At 33.1% G+C, this 26,207-nt stretch overlaps 2 protein-coding genes across 2 annotated transcripts; both read right to left on the reverse strand.

Annotated features, from left to right (window-relative positions):
* Positions 1 to 4,366: 4,366 nt before the first annotated feature.
* Positions 4,367 to 9,528, reverse strand: LOC116131566 (vacuolar protein sorting-associated protein 9A). Its single transcript, XM_031417218.1, has 5 exons — positions 9,312 to 9,528; positions 8,310 to 8,457; positions 7,269 to 7,439; positions 6,169 to 6,348; positions 4,367 to 5,797 (listed from the first exon to the last, which is right to left on the reverse strand). Exons 1-5 carry the CDS (start codon positions 9,401 to 9,403, stop codon positions 4,961 to 4,963), a joined length of 1,428 nt encoding a protein of 475 aa, XP_031273078.1. The 5' UTR covers positions 9,404 to 9,528; the 3' UTR covers positions 4,367 to 4,960.
* Positions 9,529 to 11,116: 1,588 nt separating this feature from the next.
* LOC116131527 (beta-1,3-galactosyltransferase 7) lies at positions 11,117 to 14,821 on the reverse strand. The gene is made up of 11 exons (XM_031417170.1): positions 14,674 to 14,821; positions 14,476 to 14,572; positions 14,323 to 14,381; positions 14,003 to 14,208; positions 13,847 to 13,910; positions 12,966 to 13,038; positions 12,758 to 12,878; positions 12,566 to 12,653; positions 12,334 to 12,459; positions 11,777 to 11,886; positions 11,117 to 11,294 (listed from the first exon to the last, which is right to left on the reverse strand). Exons 1-11 carry the CDS (start codon positions 14,769 to 14,771, stop codon positions 11,146 to 11,148), a joined length of 1,191 nt encoding a protein of 396 aa, XP_031273030.1. The 5' UTR covers positions 14,772 to 14,821; the 3' UTR covers positions 11,117 to 11,145.
* Between the last annotated feature and the right edge of the window lie 11,386 nt (positions 14,822 to 26,207).

A 26,207-nucleotide genomic window follows, 5' to 3' on the forward strand; every position in this document is an offset into this window, starting at 1 on the left:
GCATTGAGTATGTCAAACAGTCAAAGATTTTTTTTTTTTTTTTTTTTTTTTTTTTTGGGAGGGAGTGTTGAGTTTGTCAAAAAAAGGAACAAAGTCTTGTAAATTGGGAAGAAGACTAGAGTATAATTCTGAAGTTTACTGGGTCCTGTTGACTTAAAATTTAAAAGATGAAAGATGAGGACAAATGAGAAGTCTAATTTAACACATGGGAAGGGGCAAGGCAAGAGGACCAATATTGATTTATTCTGGTGTAAAATGAAAGGCATAACATAAAGAAAGCAAAAATGTTGAATGGGTTATAATTATTATTATGAAAACCGAAGCCGGCCAATCTAATTATGCTCACTTTACACGCTACTGCTTCTAAAATCATACACTCACCCATCTTTTGTCTCCTTCATCCTTTTAATTATTCAACCCAAGAGACGATTCTGAATTTGATTATATCTGACGTATTTGAGGTTTTAAGAACTTGACCCTTGAAAGAGAAACATATTATTATATGGTTGAAGCCACTCTCCACTTTGAACCCAATTATTTCTATCCTTATTTCACCACACCTTCATCATTCTGTATTTTGTCTTCATCCATAAATCTTCTTTCTTTTTTCCACTGTCCTTATAGTTTATAATTGGTACACTACACTAATTTCTTATTCTTGATTGGTTTAAATAGTCAACCAGTCAACACGTATGATAATAAATAATTACCCACATAACATAATTAAGTCGAACCACCTTCTCCAGCCACCAATCAATCCTTCTCTCATTATTAAATTAAACCTTAATCAAATCCATTTTCTTTGGTTAAATTAACCTAATTTTCTTAATTAAATTAATTTTTTCTTTTCAATATTTCTAAAATGACCTCTTATTATTATTAAATATTTCTAATTTTTTCGGGTTAATGACCTCATTTTACCGTCATAAAACTCGTCACTTAATGTGAAGTGCACGTCATTCATTGTGATGATCCTTGGAGGGTCCGCGCACTGAGAGAGATCAGAGAACGATCAAATGGGGAAGGGGAACCACAACAACCGTCCGATGTGGATATATAGAGAGTTGCCACGTCAAACACATGGCATCACTCAAATAACAGCTGTTTCCACAGTCATATTTATTAAATTATTTGTAATACCTTAAGATTTACTATATGCCAAACAAATTTAATTAAGAAGCAACAAGCTCAATTCACAAAGAAATTGTTAATGTGTATATTGGTGGTGAGGGGGAAACAAACCACATGCAGATCACGTGTCATCAAAATTTTTGGCGCTGAGTGGAGAGATGCATACAACCCAAAACTTAGCCGACACTCTATATCAATCACCATGTGGGTGGCACGTGAATCCTCCATTTCCTTACTCTTTCACTTTGTGTTTTGTTGGCCTAACTTCAGATACTGTTTCTATATTTTCATATTTAAAAGTTGGACCATCCATTAATAAATCCACAAAAAAAAAATATGCTTATTAAATAGAATTTCAAAACAATCAAGTCAATGGTTTGGTACAAAAGGGCTGGTGCCAAATGAACTAGAGAAAGTGAAGTCTAGGTGAATAGGCATTTTAGGGCTCTGTCACCCAATATCTACTTATCTCCGACCTTTAATTCATAAAAAGATGAAGTAGAAGGATTGTCCCCACTGTGTATTATTTTATACAAAACGAAGGGGAATAGTTGTTAAGCACAAGAAACAAATGGCGATCTCCCACATGATCTGCTTGGCTATGTACAGTGCAGACAAGAAAAATTCAGGCGACCCAAATTGAAGAAAATCACGCCCTAGCTCCAAGGCATTAAATTATTTTTTATTATTAGATTGAATAAATAAATTATTAGTGTTCTAGTGTGTGCATGTTGTCCTGTATTTACTGTAACTTTTTGTTTTGAACAGATGGGTCATTCTCGTTTGGTTTTAATGATTTTATATTTGACCTAAGCCCGACTAATTACGGCATCTTTGGAAAATTGGCTCCAATCCAACACAAAAAACGACACTAAATTAATATAAGTGAATAGTATCACACCAAATTTGATATAATACTATTTATCTACACCAATTTTATGTGTTATTATTCATTTACTATAAAATATATTTTATATTTTTATTTTTATTATTTGTATTTATGTTAATTTGATTATTATTTATAATAATAAATTCATAATAATTATATAATTCAAAAAATGATGAAAAATTGAAAACAAAACTTTAGTCAATACAAATATTAAACTACAATAACTCAAAATAAAAATTAACATTAATTTAAAAACACTAAAATTAAAAGAAAATACAACATAAACTAAAATAATAATTTAATATTTCGGTAAATTAGTTCCGGATCTTCTAAGATCATCAAAATATTGGAAAGAACTAAAGTTATTTTGAGATCTTTGACCCTGTTATTGAGCTCTTTTTTGCATAATTATTAATTGCTCATTTTGAAAAAACTCACGCAAGCTTAAATTGGTTATGGAATTCAAATCCGATTTCAAAATTTTCTTGCTCAACATACAGAGGCTCATCACGCTTTTCGAAATGCATTAATTAATCATTTGTGGGAAGAATATACTAATTCAAAAAATTAAATTACTATCAATGAGGAATTTTACTTTTGTGTTATTGTTTTTTTTTTTTTTTTTTTGTGGCATTTTATATTAGATGTAATATTTTTTTATAGTAAATGTAATATTTATTTGATAAAATAAATTCTTAATTTTATTAAATTAGTATAATTTTCAAAGTTATTATTATTTAATAAAAATATTATTCTCAATATTTAATTAATATATACAAAAATAATTAGTAAAATAAATTAATTATTGATTATTAATAAAAAAAAAGAATGAGAATATTCCAATGAATATTATTTTTGATATAATATTTGGTACAACGGGGTTGGAGATGTAATAGTGAAATGCACAAAAAATCACACCAATTTGGTGTGAAACTTACACAATTTGGTGTTTATGGTTGAAGATAGTCTTAGAAGAAAATTACAAACGAAAGAGACCCGAATCCTCCAACAGAGATTACAAGAACAAGTTAGATGACGAAATAGCCCTGAATATTCTTGATATGCCTCCTCGCACCTTCCTTTCATTTTCTTCATGTCTGTTGTTCAACTTCGGAAATTATTAGGTTTAACACGGCTCATTTCAATCTTTCGTAAAGTTACCGGAGAGACGAGATTCAGTAACATAAAACTTTGGGTTTGAAAGCGTTATCTTAGAGAGACAGATTCATGAATGTGTTGAAAGTTGGAATTACAAAGAACCACATCTAGACCTCCTTATTCAACAATTTCGTCACCTACTTTTTATTCACATACATACAGGGCAAGGTGAAATGAATTTGTCAAGGTAGACAAGATGGACTATGATCAGATCACATGATATCATAAAAATCAGAATTGCCGGTGGTTCAGTTAAAGCTCACTAATAATATAATATTGCCTAAGAACGTTTTCAGGAATAGATTTCCATCAGTATTGTGGTGTTTTAAAACCCAGCCGGGCTCGACCAATTGAACCGGTTCAATTGGGACCTGAGGCCTTCACTGAATCGGGTTATCAATTTTCTTATTCACCAAAAACCCCAAAATTTAGAATGATGATCGACGAACAATTGAAGGTCGGGATATTAAGGCTTTTAAGGAGGAAGTGCCCGGTGAATGCAATGGTGACGACGAAAGTGAATTCCGACGAGTGAATAGATCAAAAATCAAAAAAAAAAAAAAAACAGTGACGAGGTGAGATGGGTTTTTGTCAGGAGGCTGAGGGAAGTATTTTCGTACTGATGGGGAGAGTTGTCGACACCGACGATTGTGAGATCTGACGTGGGTTGTTGACACCAGTAGTGGTGATATCTAGCAGAAATCGAACCAATTTCGGCCAAATCTTGGATATATTTTTTAGGAAATGAACTCAAGGGATGATTTGAATTGCATTTGGTGTGTCAACTGCTGATTTATATAGGGGTGTGTTTGCTAAATTTCAAACCTGTAGGGACTTAAAAATTTTCAAGGGTGCATTTGTTGAATTTTAAACTTTTTGACACCCCATCAACCTAGGGGCTAGGACCCGATGACTTTGCCAGATTTTACCTTGGGTTGGTTATTAAACATTCAGTAGTATTGCACCTTCACCGGAAAGCAGATATTTCGTTGCGCTTTGTAAAGTTGCTCAACAAAGTAAAAGGTTCAAGTTAATGCAATCCCTGTAAAAAGATTGCTATGATTCAAGTTTAAGAAATTAAAAGAACCACCGGCAAGTTAATCTCATAATAAACCCACCTCAGAAATCAGTACCCTAATTTTTTGGTCAATATGAAATTTCAGAATTAAAGGGAAAGGGAACTTACAATTATACATTTTTCAGGTTTCTTTCCTGATGGGGCAACTTTTCTTAGAGATTAACGAATGGTGATTCATTAATTTTTTATCTTCTGGCAACAGATAAATAAAAATTTTCATGTTCATTGATGAAAATTTAATACTCTTCGGTCAAACACAGTTAAGCAGGGACTGCGTTACCATGGGGCCATCCCCCACATTTTCATCCCCGAAGCTATATGTGAACTATCCTTCCTATGTTTCAAGCTCCTATAGCTTTTAATCCTGAGCCAACCATAAACGATAGTACCTTGAATGCATGATGGATATACATTTCTGAGTTAGGTTGAACGGAGAGACCAGCACCCGAAATATGCATCTTCTCAGGAATTCTATTTGATGAACTTCCAATGCGATATTCCCACATCTTCCCTTGATTTTCTCATTGCACTTCTATGATTCACTTGGAATATTCAGACAGCATGTACCACTCTCCGCAACCCAATGCTATTTTTATCAAAATTAGCTTTCCACTGCAAGACAAGAGAAAGAAAGAGCCTAATTGCCTGGCTACCCCATTGAAGACTCAACATTTGTCTACACGAAATGCCTTTCCAGAAGATGGTCATTGAGAAGTCTCATCATTTTTCCCATCTTCATGTACATTTGCCCCATCCTCCAGCAACTGGGATTCGGCAATATCTTCACCAGAAACTAAAGCTTGATTAGAACCATCATCTGAGCCGCTGGTATTTTTGTGTGATTCATCATTCAGCTCTGATGTTCTACGATCTTCAGATTCCTTCACAGTTTCAGCATGAGGTTGGGCTTGAGTATGCAAATCCAATGAAGGAAGTGAGGGAGTAGCACCACCCAACCCTTTGGAAAGACAAACGTATTTAAAAACAAGTTGCTTATAATTATTCAGCAGGTCTTCTACATTGTCAATTGTAAGGTCACCAACATGGGCAAACAAGTATGGATACTCCTGAAAGATTTTGTTTGCCTTGTCCTCCTTCAAAAGCATGTTTGCCCCTTTATTCTCCAACTCTGAGAGGGATGGAACTTTTGTTATTGGTGCCTGATCTTTTGCAAATGCTACTTTCTTACCTCCAGACTTTGTATCGGAAGATTTGGACCGTATCACAGGTTCCTTTTCCTTCTTAGAATTTAGTGCATGATGTTTGGATTCTATAAGTTCTTCTCTAGAAATTTGTCCTACACTTTGATCAGACAGGCCATCCATATCTGTCGAAAGACCAGATAGTAGGGCTCGAGCAGATTCCATATTCTTTTCAAACTCAGACTCCTCCATCGAAAGGGCTTGTGCATCAATGTTTGAGATGAAAGACTCTGCAGAGAGCATGTTAGTGAAAAAGTAGGCTGCTTCTCCAACCAACCGGGATTGAGACCTGAATCTTTGAATATACAACAGATTCGAGTGTAGCTGTGGAGGGTTTGCCTGAAAAAATATCAGCCATACAAAGTAATTCTTATATAGCTATTAAATATAGATCACATTTAAAATGACTTTTCAACTCTAAATGTAAACATATGACAGTGTGAAAACACATAGCTGTACATCCATCAATTATTTTGGTTGTAGATTTTTGTTTAAACATAGAACCACAACAAAAAAAGTTTTGCCTTCATGCGTCTGCGAAAGTTTCTATCATGATAATATTCATAGTTTAATCTTCTACCAGCTCAATGATGAGAAGTAGATAAGAGACTCAGTGATGACAAGGATTGAGTAACTCAGTGTTACGTATGCCATGTCATGTGAATTACAATATGTAGATAATGTAATCACAGTTAAAATATTGATCTCACCTTTATAGTAACATAAATTAGGACCGGAAGAAATTCATCAGCGCCAGGGGGATTCTCATTTGAAGCTATGGAAGCATTAAGGAGTAAATTGTTGATAACCTTGCAACAATTGAGAATACATACAAGCTTATCTCTTGGAGCCTTGTACATATTTATCTTCTGCAGCTCTTTCTGTGCAAGCTGACAATTTAAAATAAAGATGCAGCGGTAAGACAATATTGAAATAAATGAACCCAGAAAGATATCATTAGGTTCTTCAAGTCAAAGCTGCTACTAACAGCCAAAATAGGTGTCCACTTGTTCTTTTCCCTTGTAAATGTGGGAAATTCAGTTGAAAGCTAAAAGATATACTTTTCGCCATTACAAACTAAATGACTTCAAATCAATGAAATTACAAAAGCATGTATCCTCACAGCATGTCAAATATCATGGTTTAGTGTATCCACAAAAAACTCATACTTGTTAAAAGAACCTGTCAAATACTTTTAAAGCATGTATAATTTAACATCCATTATGCATTACATCATTTCAACATTATTGACAACTATTTTGGAAGCAATCTCACATTCTGCTCTCGTTTATGAGACTAAAATAACAATTAACCTCCAGATATTGCTAAATACATACTGAACATGGCTTAGAGTGATCTCAAAAAGAGAAGCAGAGGAATGGGAGGTCAACTATTGGACTTTGGAAAAATTGTCTGACACATATAGGGTTACTTCTACACGAGAAAACCAAGCATCATACTAAGTATCGAATGCAAGGATGACAACTCAAGGAGAAAAGAGCTATATAACATGTTTCCCAAAATTGTACTAATATGAAAAGACAAATATAGCATGTGAGCCTTTCCTGAGTAACAATGACTCACAAAGAGTATGAAACAAAGTATAAATGTTGCCTCCTACATGAAAATAGCATCCAACACAAATCCTAAATGTCCAAAAAAAATTCAAAGAATGGATTGTAAATGTCATAAGTGTCCACGTGGAACATGCTTATACTGTCAACAAAGTCCAATAAGCCAACCATCTAGATGGAGAGGTGCTCTACAGATTAGATAAAAAATCTTTTGAGATGTAAATTCTTCCACTTACCAGCCATGATGATTCGTTTTGAAAGGTTGATTTAATATCCAAATATTCAGGCCGAATGAATTGTTGAACCAAAGCAGTCTTCTCATAAAAATTTTCATCAAATTTTACATCATCAGCAATTGATGCAAATACACGGGTAAATAATTTTGTCATTACATACTTCTCCAATCCCTGTATATAAAGAACCCAGAGGTAAACAAGTCAACATAATAAGAAGTACCATCCATATAAGAAATTATAACCAGGACGTAAGTCCAAATAGATATGAAATTTACGCTGTACAGCATCAAGTTATGTAGTAGTTCTATAACAGACTTTGACAATAATTATCTTCCATATATTTGCATGATTCAATTTCCTTTAAAGCAGTTATTGTGGCCAAAAGGCCAAAGCCAATAGATCCAAGATTCACAAAAATATTATCATTGGACTGAAATGAAATTGTTTTGCTCTCTTTTAGTTTAGATCACCACAAATGTCAGCAAAATCCCCTTTGGCTCCTTCAAGCCCCAAACACAGTTTGTTTCATCGGTAATTATAGAAGGATGGGTAAACCCCTTCTCTCAAAAATCTAAAAAGACACCCACAATATATTCTAGGTCTCATTGCCAATATCTCTTTCAGAGTAATCTCATGATTAGTTGGCATCGAAGGGATTTCAAAAATCATCTTAGATGGCCATTGTCCTTTCACTATGTGGTTCTCAGTCTCAGAGGTAGAAGAGAAATCTAAGAATTTATTTGGCAGGTACTAACGGTGAGTAATCTACAATATGATCTAATCTAGTAGCTATTAACAGTCCATCACTTCACAAGGATCAAAAAACAGATTCACGTTTCAGATTTTTTTTTTCTTTTTTTTTGGATTTAATCTCCATTTTATGACAATATTATTATTTAGTCTTTCCATGTCACTACCCTGGCTTTAAATTCTCTCTATGTTATATAGGGTCACACACACACAAACACCCAAAAGGAAACGTCAAGCTACCATAATCTATTTATAAAGAGATGTCATACAAGTAAAAACCTAGTTACTCACTTCACCGGCACTCTCCAGCTCCTCCTCTGAACAACCAGCCCAAAGTGGATGAGCCCTGAAAGCGGCTTCCATATTGGAAAAGAACTCCTGCACTGCGGCACTATCCCTTTCTGGATCAGGAGCATTGTTTGAGAATGACACAATGAAACTGCAAGAAAACATTTCACATTCAAAACCTCGAGCATTACTGCCTCAAAAACAATAACAATATGCAGTTTAAAAAAAAAATGCTGCAATATAGAGATTTATATATTTAATAAACAGCCCCCCACCTTGGCTTAGCCCTCTAGCTCAAATCTAGCATTATCATGACCTGTGAGTTTCATAGATCACAATTAACCAAAATTAGTCAAGCAATTTGCTACCTAACTAATTTCCTTACATTTGTTTCTATCTCCCTGATGGATTCCAAATTAAACCTCTACTTGGTTCTAGCAATCAGCTATATTGAACATCTATTTGACACTGTGTAACTAACGCTGATACACATTCTGTATGTCTCTTTATTTGCTATTTTTAGTCACAAACTTCCGGCAATCAATTATAATGTCACCAACCTCATCAACAACGTTTCCAAATCAAGTGCCCCACAACCCTCCTTAGGACTAGAAGCAAGAAACTATTGGTTTTTTGCCAAAAACGCCGATGAAACAGTGAAGAATTCTCGCTGAACCACATTTTACACTACAATGTCTTAGAGTTTTAAAATACTTAGCAAACATCAATTCATCAAAGTTAAGTTTATCCATTATAATCTTCTTTAGATGTTAAAAAGAGTTGCCATATTTTAAAATTTCATTAATTCATCGGCTCATTTATATGCACAGAAAAAACGCTCATCTAACCGGCCCTGGCGGAAGAATTACAAGCATTGACTTAATTTAAAAGTCAAGATATCAGACAGATGACAGCAATAGCTGAATTCAAAATAAAATTTGTACCGATCAACTTAGAAAAAGAAAATCGCAAGCTCAAAAAGAACAAGAAAGAGAAGGAGATGACCTCTTGATGGATTTGACGAAATCGGCGGCAGAGGGTTGGCGCATGCGTTCTAGAAAGTCGTGCAGGCCCAAGAAAACGTCCGCGTTCTCCATTGAACTTCCACCGTCCGATTGTTGAAAAAAAATAATGAGAGCTTGCAATGATGAGAGAGCGGCGGAGAGTTTGAGCAGTGTATGATGTCTCCAGATGGAGCAGCAGGTGAAAAGCTAATGATTTGATTATGGACATAAGTGGCATTAACAGATGTCTAAGGTTGTTTTTGATATTTGGTAATGGAGTAAGTGGAGACTTCAAAGATGAGCCCAATAACCTTGGGAACAATTTTATTTTATTACCGTCCAATGATTTTGTAATACAGTAACTCAAGCATCAATTGACAAAAAAAAAATGTCTAAATTTTATTTACAAAGGCCAGTTTGTTCTTCCCATGAAAAATTGCCGGGCAGCCTTCATATTGAAGATTAATCCGACAAATCGCAACCTCTTCATGGAAAATTATTTCAATTCCCGGTTTGTTAGTTGTTACAACTTATGCTCTTTAGAACTCCGAGTAAAAGATGCAAGATTTTGCTTCCTAGACTCGAAAATTTATTGGATTTACTTGTAATTATATATTAAAAAAATTGGGAGAAAAAGAAAATCACTTATTAGTTATTAGTTATTACAGAGCCGCAGGAACCTCCATTGTTCCTGAGAGAGTAACATGACATCAAAATGATTAAAAAACGCTCAATTTTGTAACAATAATTATCTGTTTTCTGTTCCTGTAAGTTTCTTGTCAAAATATTTCCTGAGAGACGCAGCCGTGTACATGCATGGAAGGAGTAGAACATCTGAACATCTAAAACTTTAGGAGCTTTGAGATTGAGTATAAAGAATTCTGAAATTTCAAGTTTTTGTTGAAAATTGAAAGGTTGTAGTAACTATGTCATAACTGCCTTGATTGCAAGAGTTAATTGTATATTTCATCTGTCACCATGATTGACACCATCATGTTCAGAGGAAAACATACGATCCAATACCAATATATTTATTTTGTTGATTGCAATTTCATCACCTAGATATTGAAAGCATCAAGTTACTACACTGGCGAATGCCAGCATTTTGCCACTAAAACATATGAAAAACAAAAAACAACCTTGCATTCTTACATTATAAATGAGAAATGCTATATTCAGATTTTCACAAACACCCTGCAAAAGGATTCCTCCAACATCAGGAGAATCACAATCTGTTACATTCAACATCTACAATACATTTCCAGTACTCCACTACTAACATGGAAAATATTTTACAATAATGTAATGTACTATTACCAAAAGGAAATGAAAAGATAAAAGACGAAGAAAAAATATATATCACATAACTTATCATGGAATTTCAACAGGGCTAGTGCCATTCTTTTTATCACGAGACAGGGTGTTGCAAGTTTGAGGAACAAAATATGTGGCCGTACATTAAGCCTTTTGACAACAATTCACCTATCTAGAAAATTACATTCAATTCATAAATTTGAACAATAAGAAAAGTATAAATTAATTTTGTGTATAAATAGCCATGTATTGTGTCCTCAAACTTGTGTGGGAAGAACATATCTTGAACGTACCATTTGTTTCAGGTTCACATCTAGGCACCTGCGAGCGGGTTGAAGAGTCAACTCTTATACAACAAATGCCCAGGGGTCTCTCGCTTTCAAGAACTACCATGTAACCTCCAAAAATTTGAACTATTATTGACTTGTATTTCCCATCTAATTCCACTCCTTTCCCTATCTCAAAGTCAGTAATTTTCATCTCTTGTTGATCACCTGTGAAACACTTCCACTTGTATTGATTCAAAACTGGGCACTCCAAACAACAGCATCTCCTTCACCGCACTTTTCATGTACGAATTTTAGTTTCTCCACAGACTTACAGATTCCACTGCAGCTCCAATCAAATGATGCAATGCATACGTTTCCTGCCTGTGCTTTCCACTCACAATCTGCAGAGGCAGATACAATACATGCAAATTTAAAAAACAAGGAAAAACCATACAACCTAATGAACTTATGGACTATTCAAGTAGAATTGAGTGGCCAGATCTCAATAAACACAGTATTCCTGACATGGATGTCACAAAATGGATCAAGATTCACATCCATAAGGGACCCAACCTAATGTGGATAAATAACCCGAGCTTAGGATGCACAGTTGATACTTAACTTCCTAAATGCAAAAAATATCTTAAAGCATCACATCTGCATATAAAAACATATCAGATGATATAACCATAATGATGCTAAGTTTCATCATTGAATGGTTCACAAATCTCCCAACTGGTAATCTATCAGTATAAATATACTAATATCCCTTCCATTTTGTTGTTTCTAGGATGTCCCATCCCCATCTAGTACGTCAGAAGTTATTATATTTAGGTCTGGGATTGGTATAAAACATAGCAGTCATAATTTTTCAAAATCATACCTGGTGGAGTCCCACAACACATATTGTGGTCATCAATGTGCTCAACCTCGAGACCTATAAACCACGAACCAAGTGACACATCTTCATTGGCAAACTTATGCAATATAGGCCTGCAGTCACAAAGATCACAGCCAAGGTGTTAGCTGGCTCACTGTATATGCAAAAGCAAAAAGTTGAAAAGCTACCAGATCTAAACCAATCTGTTTTAAACATATAGGCATGGAATTACATTTGAATAGTCCTTGGCATTTTCATTGTGATTTGGCTTTTTACACGTTCCAAATGATCAATTTTAACAAAATACAGTGCAGTAGTACCGAAATTTTATACCAACTTGTAAGATATACATGTTTTTAATGACTAAAATGAAGACACTGACAGACAAAATGTCAAGAGCATGGTTCTTTGGTTTAGGCATGAGTAAACAAGAAATTGTATTGTTAGATCAGCACTTATATGCTAAATTAGAGCATTATGGACACTGGACTAGAAACCTTAACAAGGTAGCTCTCAATGTAACAAATTAGGCTACTTTCACAAGAATTCACAATGCTTACTGGTTGATAGAGATATATGTGGCAAGATCCTTCGAAATCGCATATATCTGCCCAGTTGCATGTCGGAAGTATTTATTCCCCTCTTCTCCAAATTTCCAGTACTCTGGTTCATGGTACTTGACGTGCCTGGGGAAAGTAAAGAATTAAATAAGATTTATACAACAACTCTGCATGCATGACATGAAGTAAATTCAACAGTAAAATTATCATTAACATAAAGCAGGGGACTTACTTTTGAGAAAGAACAGGTCCAGATTTCATACAGCCCATATAAACTCTGGGCTTTGTACGGTGATGAGCAAGAGTAGTAGCTAGCATACCTACACAAGCAAGATATAGAAAATCAAACTCAGAAATGGCAGTTAAAAAGTATGTATCATTCAATAATGAAATGGAAACTTAAATTTTCAGCAAAACTGCATACCTAGATTAACATGGACATCATCATCCACTTTAACATAGAAGTCAGCATCCCATTTTGCAACAGCAGTGGTAAAGAAAGTTTTTGTTTTCGCAGACAATTCATGATATCCTTCAATGTGCTCCTACAAGATAATAGAAGTTGACACAAAGTCCTGGCAAAATTCATAGATTTTCCAAACATACACAACCACTTTATGTTCACTTCTTACCAGCCGCAGGAAGTCCTTGTGCTGAGCATCTTCTGAATCAATAGCTTTATCTAAAATGCTGTTGGATGTTGCACTGTATCAAATAAGGCAGATAACACTTTGGTTCAGTTCCCAATTTGATCAAATGCACACCACTCTTGTCAATATTTAGTTACTATCACAAATTATATATGCAACATATGAAACAAATGAGGTGTAGAATGGTAGAAAGTGCCAGAAGTCCTCACAATCAAGCCTAATAACATGTCATTATAAGTAGCTTTCTAGCATTAACAATCTAAATTCCACCTGACAACACATACACATATTTATAGAGTTTGTCGTTTAGAAACTAACACAGGAAACATCAAGCACATAGAAACAATGCAATCAAAAGAGTGGGACAGCTAAGTCAACCAATATTCTTTCTTAGAATTTTTTAGTTAACTCTTAATTCAAATAACTAACAGCTATTATGTCCTAACGTCATTTTAGTTACCAGTGTCCCCATGAGCCCAGGTTATTTTTAATGGATCAGACTAAATTGGATGTTTTACAAAAATCTGACCATATTCTTTTTCTTCAAACTATTACGGTCAACAGGTCAACTTTCAATTCTAGAACTGCAATTTATAAAGCACATGGCATGGAAAAGGCTCCCACAAAATCAGCAAGTCAGTTCTGTCACGGACAGAATGACTGCAACACAGACAAATAGTTTGCAAGTTAATTTTAATTCTTAGAAGAAGAAATTGGAGTCTGAACAAATGTATAAAAAGAGGCCCCAGAAAAGGAACAGAGCTAGAATTTGTTATACTCAAATTTCTTGTATAACCTATTCAATCACTAATCTTTCACAATTCATGAAATTAAACTAGTATTTTATACCAAAGCTATTTTACCTGTGGCCAATCATGAACCGGACGACAATTCCCTTCTCACGCTCCAATTGAACAAGCTTTTCTCCTAAAGAAACACAACAATCAATTTAAAAAAAAAAAAAAAAATGAACAACGAACAAAATCAACTCAAATCATACCATCAGAAACAAAAGATACCTTGAGGCATCCAAGTCTCTCTAACAGAATCACGCCGCTTCCTACTACTAAAAGCAGTATTAATTCCAATAACCATGAACACTTTCGGTTTCGGTGGGTTCAAGTTGGTTGAATTGGAAACAGAACCTTCTAAACTAGGTTTTTCCCGGGAACTCCGGGACGCTGCCAATTCCATCTGAAGCACCGCAATCGTCTTGTCTAAAGACCTGACACGTATCCAAAATAGCCACAGAGCAGAAACCAAATTCATTAGTAAAAAATTAATCTAAATTCAAAAGTAGCTAAGCTAAATTATAATTGACCAGATTGTTTGTACTCACCGAACTGCTCCATGGGTTTTCATAACTTCATTTAATACCTCTTTATCTTCTTTAGGATTCTGTCAAAAAAAAAAAAAAAAAAAAAAATTTACACAAATTGAAAAAAAAATTGACGAATATTAGAGAGTGAAATTGTGTGGTAATCTAACATACTTTATTAGTAACGCAATCTTTGGAGATAATCCGCAACTCTTGGTCACGACGTTGGCGCGAAAGGAACTGACCGTAGGATTCCGGCGGGCTCCACGTCCTGATCATCGTCACACACATATATAAAAAAATCAAACTCACCTAAACAGAAATGGAAACTTAAACCTAATTTTCCGAACATAAATCCTAAAAAAACTGTACCTGTTACTGAATATGATTCCAAGAGCGAAACATGATAAGCAGATAAAAGGAATCCATTTGGAAGATACAATAGGAGTGTTGTTGGTGCGGCTTTTCATTTTGTGGAGACCGAGAGAGGGGAATGATCTTTGTTGAAGCTGAATATGTAAGCTCTATTTATATCTATAAGCTAAACGAGTTTTTTTTTTTTTCTTCTTTTTTTTTTTTTTTTCTGACTCGTTTATTTGGTTTGAAATTTTGAATATTATGCGGATCAGACCGTCAAAGGTTAGGCCGCATGAGCATGACTCATGAGAGGGCTTGGAAATCAGAACGTAGGGAGTAGGAAGGTCAGAGAGTAACTAACAACAAAAACAATAAGTAAAAGATAAAATGCGACTTTTTGTCGACTACTTGGGACCTCTGGCGTGGATTTCACGTCGACGCCACTCGCAAGTCACGCCTCAAATCGGGATCCAAAATCCCCCGACTCTATGGAGTTGGAGCCCGGCAAGTTATTCAAATATTTCGACCCATCCCTTCAATTTGTCTGTTGTTATATCTAAATATATGCAATTATATGATTAAACTAATTACAAGACTATTTTCTTAATAAAAGAATTTTCTTGATAAGACTAAACCAAGAAAGGTCCGGGATTTTGGTAGCCTTAGGTTTTAGTTAGGTCCGCCCACAATTTGATGCTAAATTGATATTCTATACTATGCGTTGAGTTTTCTAATGCATTTTAGTTTTTAAAATGTGTTAAATTTTTTAGACAATGATTTTTTTTAGTTACCAACTTTATAGTGATGAGTTTCCGTAAACATGGTATTGTTATATTGATTAAATGGTTCCATTACTGAATATTTTTTTCGTCTCACCTATCCTCTCAACTCTCAACCATTATCTCTACATCTCATATTGGTTGCAGTTGTACCATCCTTCATTCATGTAAGTTTTAATTTTAGGATCATTTTAAGATTTGTGGAGAATTGTATTCGTCAAATTTGGTTTTGGGCTCAATTTTAGCTTTATATACAATATAATGAGATTTAGACGCCACAAATAAAGTTTTCAGGATGTAAATTAGTTGTAAGAAAATTAGATGTGAATATAAAACAACATTTATAATGACTATTTCTTAGTGATCGAGTTGTTCAGGAAGAACTATTAGATATATTAATCAAGAGATTTTAAATTTGAATCATTTATCGAATACTAGTAAGGATAGTTACTAAAACTCTTATCTGATCGATAGTTCTAACATCCCGAATAAATTAATTTAAGTACACATAAAACTGGTTCTTATAGTACTGATTATTAAAAAAATAAAAAAAGAACAACGTTTAGAATTGAGTTGAAGAAATCCACAGTGTGGTATTACAAAAGTGGAGTCGGAGACAGCAAGGATATATCGGAGATGGATATGTTTTTGAATTAAAACATTTTCTTATTCCTAATAAACATATTTCAAATGTCGTTAAATCTTAAAAAATATTTTTATTGCCACAGAATAAAATTGATAATAAAAACGTTTTTTCCTCCAAGTCGCAGCATTTTCTAAAAAAACATGATACGTGTTTAATTATCATAACCACAAATTCGCTGTTGACATGTGGATTGCTGCGGACTTTTCTCATTGTTAGAGAAAATTTGGGCTTTGCAAAAAAATAATTTAAATTGAAAATAATAGTTTCTTTTATTTTGTAAAATACACAATAATATTAAACCTGAACACGTCTCCATAAATATAGAATAGGCTTTCTGGCTTTGGTAAAGTTTAAAAGTCAGAAATACCGTTAGTGATGTTACTTGTGTTTAATAATAGTTAATAGGTCTACTGGGGTGGGCAGGCCAGGCATTTGACTGTCCATGGTGGTACCGGTATTCTAAACTCTCAACCGTAGTGGCGTAGTAATCAAACATTGTGATAAAGGAGCTACTTTACTGTAGCGTGTGTGATTTGTCTCATTCAATAAAAAGATTTAATATTATAATTTTGGTTTTAATAAATATTAAATAAGTAATATAAACGTCATCATTACTGTGGATTATAATTTTGTCTTATTACCAGCTAGAGTTATAATTAAGGATGTGCAAAAGAATCGGTCAAAACTGGAATTGGTGCATGGTTCGATTCCAGTTCCTACTTGGAATCGATCCTCATAAGATAGATTTCGGTTCTAAAAATCAAGAATCGATCGGTTTTAGTTTTGTCCTTGCATGAATTCAGAATCGAGATCCAAGTATTTGAGACGAAATCAAAACTGAATTATAATTTTTTTAAACTATGGAGTTATATTATAATTTTTAAACGGTTTATTTATCATTTTTTTTAGAGTAGAGGGTAATTAATTAACCCGGGTACCTGAATCAGAGCCTATGTTTTTGGTTCGGATTTCGATTCCTTTGAATTTGAGTCGGTACCCGAATCTGCCCACCCCTAACTTATAATGAATTAAACTCCTTCAAACCAACATTATATATTTTCTTACTATTTTTTTATTTGAACTTTCAATCTTTTTCAATCTAAATCTAACATTCCAATCTACATTTTCTTCTTCTTTTTTATCTTTCAACAACTTTTTTGACTCCTACATATAGAAACCCTTTCCAAATCCTAATACACTCACTCACATACTATTTAACCATTACGTAAGATAGATTTTTATTTTGCCCCTCTTTATTTAGTAAAAGATCCATCACAAAAAAAATGCTTATTACATGTATAAAAATTAAAATAGTAAAAGAAGTAAATTAATTAATTAAATAATAATTACTTAACGATAAAAAATGTATTGTTGCATCAAATCATATTCAAAATTAACTCTTTTATGACACGTGAATGTTAAAATTTTGAATTAACTCTTTTAGTAATTTTCGTTAAATACAGTACATATTGGTTTTAAAGTCGAAAATATCCTTTCTTTTTCCTTTCTTTTCTTTCCTACCCCTCAACACCAAAATCCGCCACCCCTGTCCCTCCGCCCGCCAGCTCGCCGCCACCAGTAGCCTCACCACCTGCACTTGCTGCCGACTTCACTCCTAGTCGCAAACCTTTCCATTGCCGCCGATTTCATGAGATTGGTTGGAGTTTTGTGGGGTTGATTGATGGATGTATTGTTTTTTTGTGGATTGTGTTGTGTTTTGATTGGTTTTTAGAGTGTGATTTGTTATTGGGTTGGTGTTTGAATTGAGAAGGCATGATAGCCACCTGCCATCGCCGATCACCACCCGCACCTCTCCCATCATCTCCTACCCCCCACCTGTTTGATTATGAACACTTTGCAAATGTGCCTCCCACTGCCCTAGTGAAGATCACACACTCAATCTTCAATGTCAATGATGGGGTAAATGGGAACAAGGCTCACTAAAAGACTATGGTTAGTAAGATTGCATCTTTCCAGCAGTTCATAAGGCATAATTTTGATGCAAGTGATCATGGGACATCAAGCTTCATAGTTACTGTGGTGAATTGCATAGGGATATTAGATGTTTGAATTTTGAACACTGATAGACATGCGGGAAACCATTTAGTGAGGAAGCTTGATGGTGTTGGGAACTTTGGTCAGGTGAAGCTCATTCCAAATGACCGTGGCCTAAGCTTGCCAAAAACTTAGGAGGATCCCTATTTTGAGTGGATCCATTGGCCTCAGGGTTCGATTCCGTTTTCAAATGATGAAATTTGATTACATTAGAAAACTTTGATCCTGTTCGTGACTCTGAAATGCTGCAAAGGGAGCTCCCTATGATCCAAGAGGCTTGTTTGCGGGTATTGGTTCTTTGCACAATTTTCCTAAACGAAGCTGCTGAATTTGGTCTTTGTATTGCTGAAATTGGTGAGATGATGAGTAGAGAATTTCATGCTACGGAAGAGGAACCCAGTGAACTGGAGATTATTTGCATTGAAGCAAGGCGATTGAGAGAGAAGTGTATTCACCCTAGGCAGATATGGGAGATGATGAGTTCCAATTTGATATAGATTGTGAGAAAACAGAGTTTGACTTTGAGGTAAAGATTCAGTTTCAGACTCTTTTCTCCATCGACGGTGGCGAAGGAGAGAAGGAAAAGAGAGGTGGCGAAGGAGAGGAGAAAACAGAAGAAGAGACTATTCTGCCCTTACTTAAATGGGCTTTTGACCAACTTGCCCTTCTTCATAACAAAAATTACTAACAGATCTATATTGTGGGTGGCAAAATTGTATTTTGAAACTTTTTGGGTGGAAAATGTCATTAGGCCAAGCCTTGAGTGGGAAAAAGTCGTTTACTCTAAAAATTAAGACATGCTTTAAAACACTTTTAATTTAAATATTTAACCATTTATTTTTAAATTAATTGGTTAAAATAAAAAATAAAAAAAGGTCATTTTCAATATTAATTCACTAAAGAACATTTTTTAGTTAAAACAAATTTCAATATATTTACTGAATTTATATTTTTTTTAATCATTTAAAGACTCTAATAATTGATTAATTTTTAAATAAATTAATTCATTGGCGAGATATAATTGGATAGATACAAATTGTTGAAACTTTGAGTTAAAAAAGATTCTTACCTTTTATATACTTATCACACAATATTGAAATTTAAATAAATATTATTTATTATTTAAAAACGTTTGAAATGCTTCTGCAAATAAATATAAATGATTTTCTAATAAATTAATTTTGTGAAAAAATACTACAAATGCGTTTTATTAAAACATTTGATGATTTTTCAAAAAAAGTTTTTCATATAAAGATATATGGCTCCGTTTGTTTAGTTTTTTTGAATAGTATTATATTATGATTATGATTTAATCGAATAGATACATTTTTTTTTTTTAACATTTAGATTATTTTAAGCTTCTACATTTATTAATTTAGCTAAACACCCCTTACAATAAAAGTTTATTAATTAACAAAAATACCCCTATCCACCCAATAATTGTTGACCGTAGATCTAGTCGTTTCTGGCCATATTTATGGTGAATATGATTGAAAACGGATAGATTAGGGCGTCAGAGGACGATGGTGGTAGCTGATGGGTGATAGTGGCTTGGGTGAATGAGGGTGTTTTTGTTAATTTAAAAATTTTTATTAAAAAAATAATTATTAATATTTTGAATTAAATATAATATGATTTAATTTTAGAGAATATTAAAACAATCATATTTTTCAATTTTTAGTATATCCATCGCAGCCATTAAAACTTTGTCATTTGTCAGCCTTGATAGATTCCGTGTTTTATATGTAATTTAATTAATAATTAAATTGAATTAATATAAGAACCACGGGAGCTGCTCGTGATTGTGTACGTATGCCTTAAGGTCCAAGCCATCGGTCTTGTCGCTTTAAATAATATTCTGGTCAAAGAGGTGGCCAAGTCCAATTGTCAATGTCTAATCTACTCGTGGAAAATTAAGACCAAGCGTTTGTAAACGTTTTAAATTATAAAATTTATTACTTAAATATATTAACTAATTAAGGAAAGTTCTTTAGACGATAAAAAAGTGTATGGTGCCTGTGTCCCCACCACTCAACGGTATATTATTCTAGTTTTTCTTTTTATATGTATTAATTTAGTTTTTCATTTATTAATCGTTATTATAATATATAGTTGTTTAATAATCATATATGATAAAATTGATCGGATGAGCTCTTAGATAATGAGATACATTCATACAAAATTTAAGTTAAATTGGATGAAGAAGGAAATATATGAGAAATAATAATATAAAACAACTCCTAATTTCATGGGATATTTTATGTAAGCCTGATTATAATTCATTCCTTTGTCACAAAACACACCTTCATTGTGTCAACATTTTACACCTTTGGTGCGAATTATTGACTTACAGATTATGCTTTTGCAAAGCCATTTTTTTTTTTTTAATTTTTTTATAAACACTATATTTAATGAATTGGTTAACTGTTCCACAATAAATAAGCATTAGTTTTCTTTCTCTTGTTTAGGCAAATAACAAATGCTTGGGATCGTTACCGTAAAAATTTATAAGTATATCTTTAACAGACGAAATAAAACGTTCACTATCATATTATAAAACTAAATTAATTTGAACATAGACCACATGGTATTAGTATTTCCAAAAATTAGATTGAAAAAGAGAAAAGTTTTGTGTATATTTCATATTCTGTAAAGACAAAATTAAATCAATTTTTTTTTTTTTTGGGTAATCAGGGTGTCCAATCAGTTTATGCACATTTCAATTAATCTTAATACTTCCTTTACTGTTATGTTTCCAACAGTTAAATTTTGTCTTACAAGTATGCTAAAGCCTTGCGTTTTCTTTACTCGTAGAACAAAGCAGAAGGGTTATTTTTTGGGAAGTGAAACTTTATACAATCCCTTAAGTTAAGGTAGCATGGTTTGCGGCAGATTGAAGATGTTGTGGGACATGTAACTTGAGCTAACCTCTCGGGTTTTGACAGAAGGGTTATTTTTTGGGAAGTGAAACTTTATACAATCCCTTAAGTTAAGGTAGCATGGTTTGCGGCAGATTGAAGATGTTGTGGGACATGTAACTTGAGCTAACCTCTCGGGTTTTGACAGAAGGGTTATTTTTTGGGAAGTGAAACTTTATACAATCCCTTAAGTTAAGGTAGCATGGTTTGCGGCAGATTGAAGATGTTGTGGGACATGTAACTTGAGCTAACCTCTCGGGTTTTGACAGAAGGGTTATTTTTTGGGAAGTGAAACTTTATACAATCCCTTAAGTTAAGGTAGCATGGTTTGCGGCAGATTGAAGATGTTGTGGGACATGTAACTTGAGCTAACCTCTCGGGTTTTGAGTGGCAGTGTCGAACGTGTGGCTTCGGGTCTTGTTCTTGTTTATTTGTACACCGAAGAAGGGCCGCCTTAGCCCTCATGTGTATGGGCCTTTGACAATAAGATACCTGATCCAGAGCCCAACCACGTTTCTGAAGTTTATGGATGCAAAAGTATGACCGTGGGAAAGAGCTCCGGTCAAATTTCAAATCAGACCTTAACATATTTTAGTTGACACCTAGTACCAGTTGCACATCTTGCGTCTTAAATTGTAACACTGAATGTTAAAGGATTTTCATTTTTCAAACTGCCTATGATTATTCTTCCTTTCTTCATTGCCATCAACAAAAGATTGCCAACACGATTGGTAATTGTTTTAAAGAACCAACTGCTACAATCCAATCAAGTTTTTTAAGTGACTCAAATGGGACAACAAACAAAAACAATTCATGATAATATTTGCTTGGGAACTGGTTGTACTTGTACCCAATAATTTGGCATTAATTGAGCATCAAAGAATTTTTTGTATCACATGTGATTCCCAACTCAGTTGCCTTAACAATGGATTAAGCAGTTGTTTAAAAATCAAAGTTGTCCACAAATTATTGAATTTGGTGAAGATAATTCTGGGAATCCAGTACCCTTGATCATCAAGAAAAGCAAAGGATGAATTTATATGTGAACAACAATAAACTTAATAAAAAATACTTCTTTTAGGCTAAGTTTCTTCAGATTTCTTTCCATGGAGAGCATACATATTACGTAGGGAACATATTTTGGATTTTAGGTTAAGTAATGTGTTAAGCAAAGGACAAGCCCATGATCACAAAGCTGGCTTGATAATGATCTTCATGAAATTATACGCTTCCGTTTGATTTATTATTTGTTTTTTTTTTTTAAATAGTATTTTAAAAAAAATTATCTTTATGAGAAAAATAATTATTAATATTTTGAGAATTAAATAAAATAGAATTAGATTTTAAAAATATTAAAACAGATATTTAAAATAGCATAGTAAAATAAACAAAATGTCGCATTTTTTTTAAAATAAAGTATCTTGAAAAACAGGAAACAAAAAAATAATTTTTTTAAACGTAAGAGACGCTGAGTTTGCCCTAAACTCGTAAAACCTGTTATATACTTATATAAGGCCCCGTCTCCGCTCATTATATTCTCACAATATCTCTTCACCGCACCACAGAGCTCCTTCTTCAACATCTGTCTCTCGTTTTCTCTTTCTCTTCTATCATCTTAAAGGTATAATCTCTAGTTCTTTTGATTTCTTTAGATTCATTGTGTACTGATTATTTTTATTTTTATTCAACGATTCAATTTTGTTACTTAATTTTCCTTTTCGATGGATATTGTTGATGCGATGTAGTTTTGTATGATCGGAGGTGGAATTTGTTGTATCGGATATAAATCTCTTGTGTTTGGTCTAGAATTTTGTAGATCTGTGAAATATTTGTTTATAAAAAAAATTGTCCAATTTTTTTTAATAGGAATCTGATTGGTTTATATTAATCTTTTTGGAATATTTAAATAATCTGATTTGTCTAATTATGTTCAGATTATTGTGTTTGTTGATTTTTTTTATTAATTCGATTTCTTAATACGGATGGATTTTACTTTTGACAGATTGGTTGACTAGACTAGTTTATTTATGCTGTATTGATATATTGAAATTATTATATTTTTGATTAAGATAAAGCAAATTAGAAACTGTTAATAATTATATTTGTTCCTTGGAAAATTTAATTACTTGATGGAGAGAGGACTGATGCTTATCTCCATATCTGATCTAGTTTGGAGTTGTATTTGATAACTTAGCTATAGCATTTAAGTATTCTTTCATACTTATGACCATTGTCTGGACAGAGTACATAACATGTATTGTTGAACAATAATGTTTGTATTATAAAGTTTGACATCTTGAAGCTTTGTTTAGTATCAAGATTTTAGTTTTTTAAGATTTAAGTCTTCCTTCCGTATGACATGGTAAATTTATGTTTGAAAGATTTTCAGTTTCAAATTGTAAAGAGATTCAGCTTTGTGAACAGCTTTGGAATTCTGTTTTCTTCAGTACCATTTTTTTTTTTAAATAATTATTTTTTTCTGATAAAAGAGGTTTTAATTTCATATATCTTTTACTTATTTATTTGGTTGTTCAGGTTGCTTGGCTATCATGCTTTCCTTGTTGGGAAAGAAGTTTAATCTGTTGTTTTTCNCCTTAAGTTAAGGTAGCATGGTTTGCGGCAGATTGAAGATGTTGTGGGACATGTAACTTGAGCTAACCTCTCGGGTTTTGAGTGGCAGTGTCGAACGTGTGGCTTCGGGTCTTGTTCTTGTTTATTTGTACACCGAAGAAGGGCCGCCTTAGCCCTCATGTGTATGGGCCTTTGACAATAAGATACCTGATCCAGAGCCCAACCACGTTTCTGAAGTTTATGGATGCAAAAGTATGACCGTGGGAAAGAGCTCCGGTAAAATTTCAAATCAGACCTTAACATATTTTAGTTGACACCTAGTACCAGTTGCACATCTTGCGTCTTAAATTGTAACACTGAATGTTAAAGGATTTTCATTTTTCAAACTGCCTATGATTATTCTTCCTTTCTTCATTGCCATCAACAACAGATTGCCAACACGATTGGTAATTGTTTTCAAGAATCAACTGCCACAATCCAATCAAGTTTGTTAGGTGACTGAAATGGGACAACAAACAAAAACAATTCATGATAATATTTGCTTGGGAACTGGTTGTACTTGTACCCAATAATTTGGCATTAATTGAGCATCAAAGAATTTTTTGTATCACATGTGATCCCCAACTCAGTTGCCTTAACAATGGATTAAGCAGTTGTTTAAACATCAAAGTTGTCCACAAATTATTGAATTTGGTGAAGATAATTCTGGGAATCCAGTACCCTTGATCATCAAGAAAAGCAAAGGATGAATTTATATGTGAACATCAATAAACTTAATAAAAAATATTTCTTTTAGGCTAAGTTTCTTCAGATTTCTTTCCATGGAGAGCATACATATTACGTAGGGAACATATTTTGGATTTTAGGTTAAGTAATGTGTTAAGCAAAGGACAAGCCCATGATCACAAAGCTGGCTTGATAATGATCTTCATGAAATTATACGCTTCCGTTTGATTTATTATTTGTTTTTTTTTTTTAAATAGTATTTTAAAAAAAATTATCTTTATGAGAAAAATAATTATTAATATTTTGAGAATTAAATAAAATAGAATTAGATTTTAAAAATATTAAAACAGATATTTAAAATAGCATAGTAAAATAAACAAAATGTCGCATTTTTTTTAAAATAAAGTATCTTGAAAAACAGGAAACAAAAAAATAATTTTTTTAAACGTAAGAGACGCTGAGTTTGCCCTAAACTCGTAAAACCTGTTATATACTTATATAAGGCCCCGTCTCCGCTCATTATATTCTCACAATATCTCTTCACCGCACCACAGAGCCCCTTCTTCAACATCTGTCTCTCGTTTTCTCTTTCTCTTCTATCATCTTAAAGGTATAATCTCTGGTTCTGTTGATTTCTTCAGATTCATTGTGTACTGATTATTTTTATTTTTATTCAACGATTCAATTTTGTTACTTAATTTTCCTTTTCGATCGATATTGTTGATGCGATGTAGTTTCTATGATCGGAGGTGGAATTTGTTGTATCGGATATAAATCTCTTGTGTTTGTTCCAGAATTTTGTAGATCTGTAAAATATTTGTTTATAAAAAAAATTGTCCAATTGTTTTGAATAGGAATCTGATTGGTTTATATTAATCTTTTTGGAATATTTAGATAATCTGATTTGTCTAATTATGTTCGGATTATTGTGTTTGTTGATATTTTTATTAATTCGATTTCTTAATACGGATAGATTTTACTTTTGACAGATTGGTTGACTAGACTAGTTTATTTATGCTGTATTGATATATTGATTAATTGAAATTATTATATTTTTGATTAAGATAAAGCAAATTAGAAACTGTTAATAATTATATTTGTTCCTTGGAGAATTTAATTACTTGATGGAGAGAGGACTGATGCTTATCTCCGTGTCTGATCTAGTTTGGAGTTGTATTTGATAACTTAGCTATAGCATTTAAGTATTCTTTCATACTTATGACCATTGTCAGGACAGAGTACATAACATGTATTGTTGAACAATAATGTTTGTATTATAAAGTTTGACATCTTGAAGCTTTGTTTAGTATCAAGATTTTAGTTTTTTAAGATTTAAGTCTTCATTCCGTATGACAAGGTAAATTTATGTTTGAAAGATATTCAGTTTCAAATTGTAAAGAGATTCAGTTTTGTGAACAGCTTTGTAATTCTGTTTTCTTCAGTACCATTTTTTTTTTTAAATAATTATGTTTTTCTGATAAAAGAGGTTTTAATTTCATATATCTTTTACTTATTTATCTGGTTGTTCAGGTTGCTTGGCTATCATGCTTTCCTTGTTGGGAAAGAAGTTTAATCTGTTGTTTTTCATCTGCTACATGTAAATAATCAATGCCTTATGCAACATCAATTGCATATCTCTTATTATCAAATATTACTAAGTTCCTTAAGAATATTATTAAGTTTATATGGATTCGCCTTTAACATATGTACATGAGGTTAGATATTTGTTAAATTCGTTGATTTTTAAACTCTGGTTGAACATTGATATTTATTTATATGCTTCAGTGTGTGATGCCTAGTACTGTCATTTCAACTTTTATTACTAATGAAAACTTTTTCGTTTTAAGTATCTAT

Source organism: Pistacia vera, unplaced genomic scaffold (genome assembly GCF_008641045.1).
Source record: "Pistacia vera cultivar Batoury unplaced genomic scaffold, PisVer_v2 Contig234, whole genome shotgun sequence".
Lineage (NCBI taxonomy): Eukaryota > Viridiplantae > Streptophyta > Magnoliopsida > Sapindales > Anacardiaceae > Pistacia > Pistacia vera.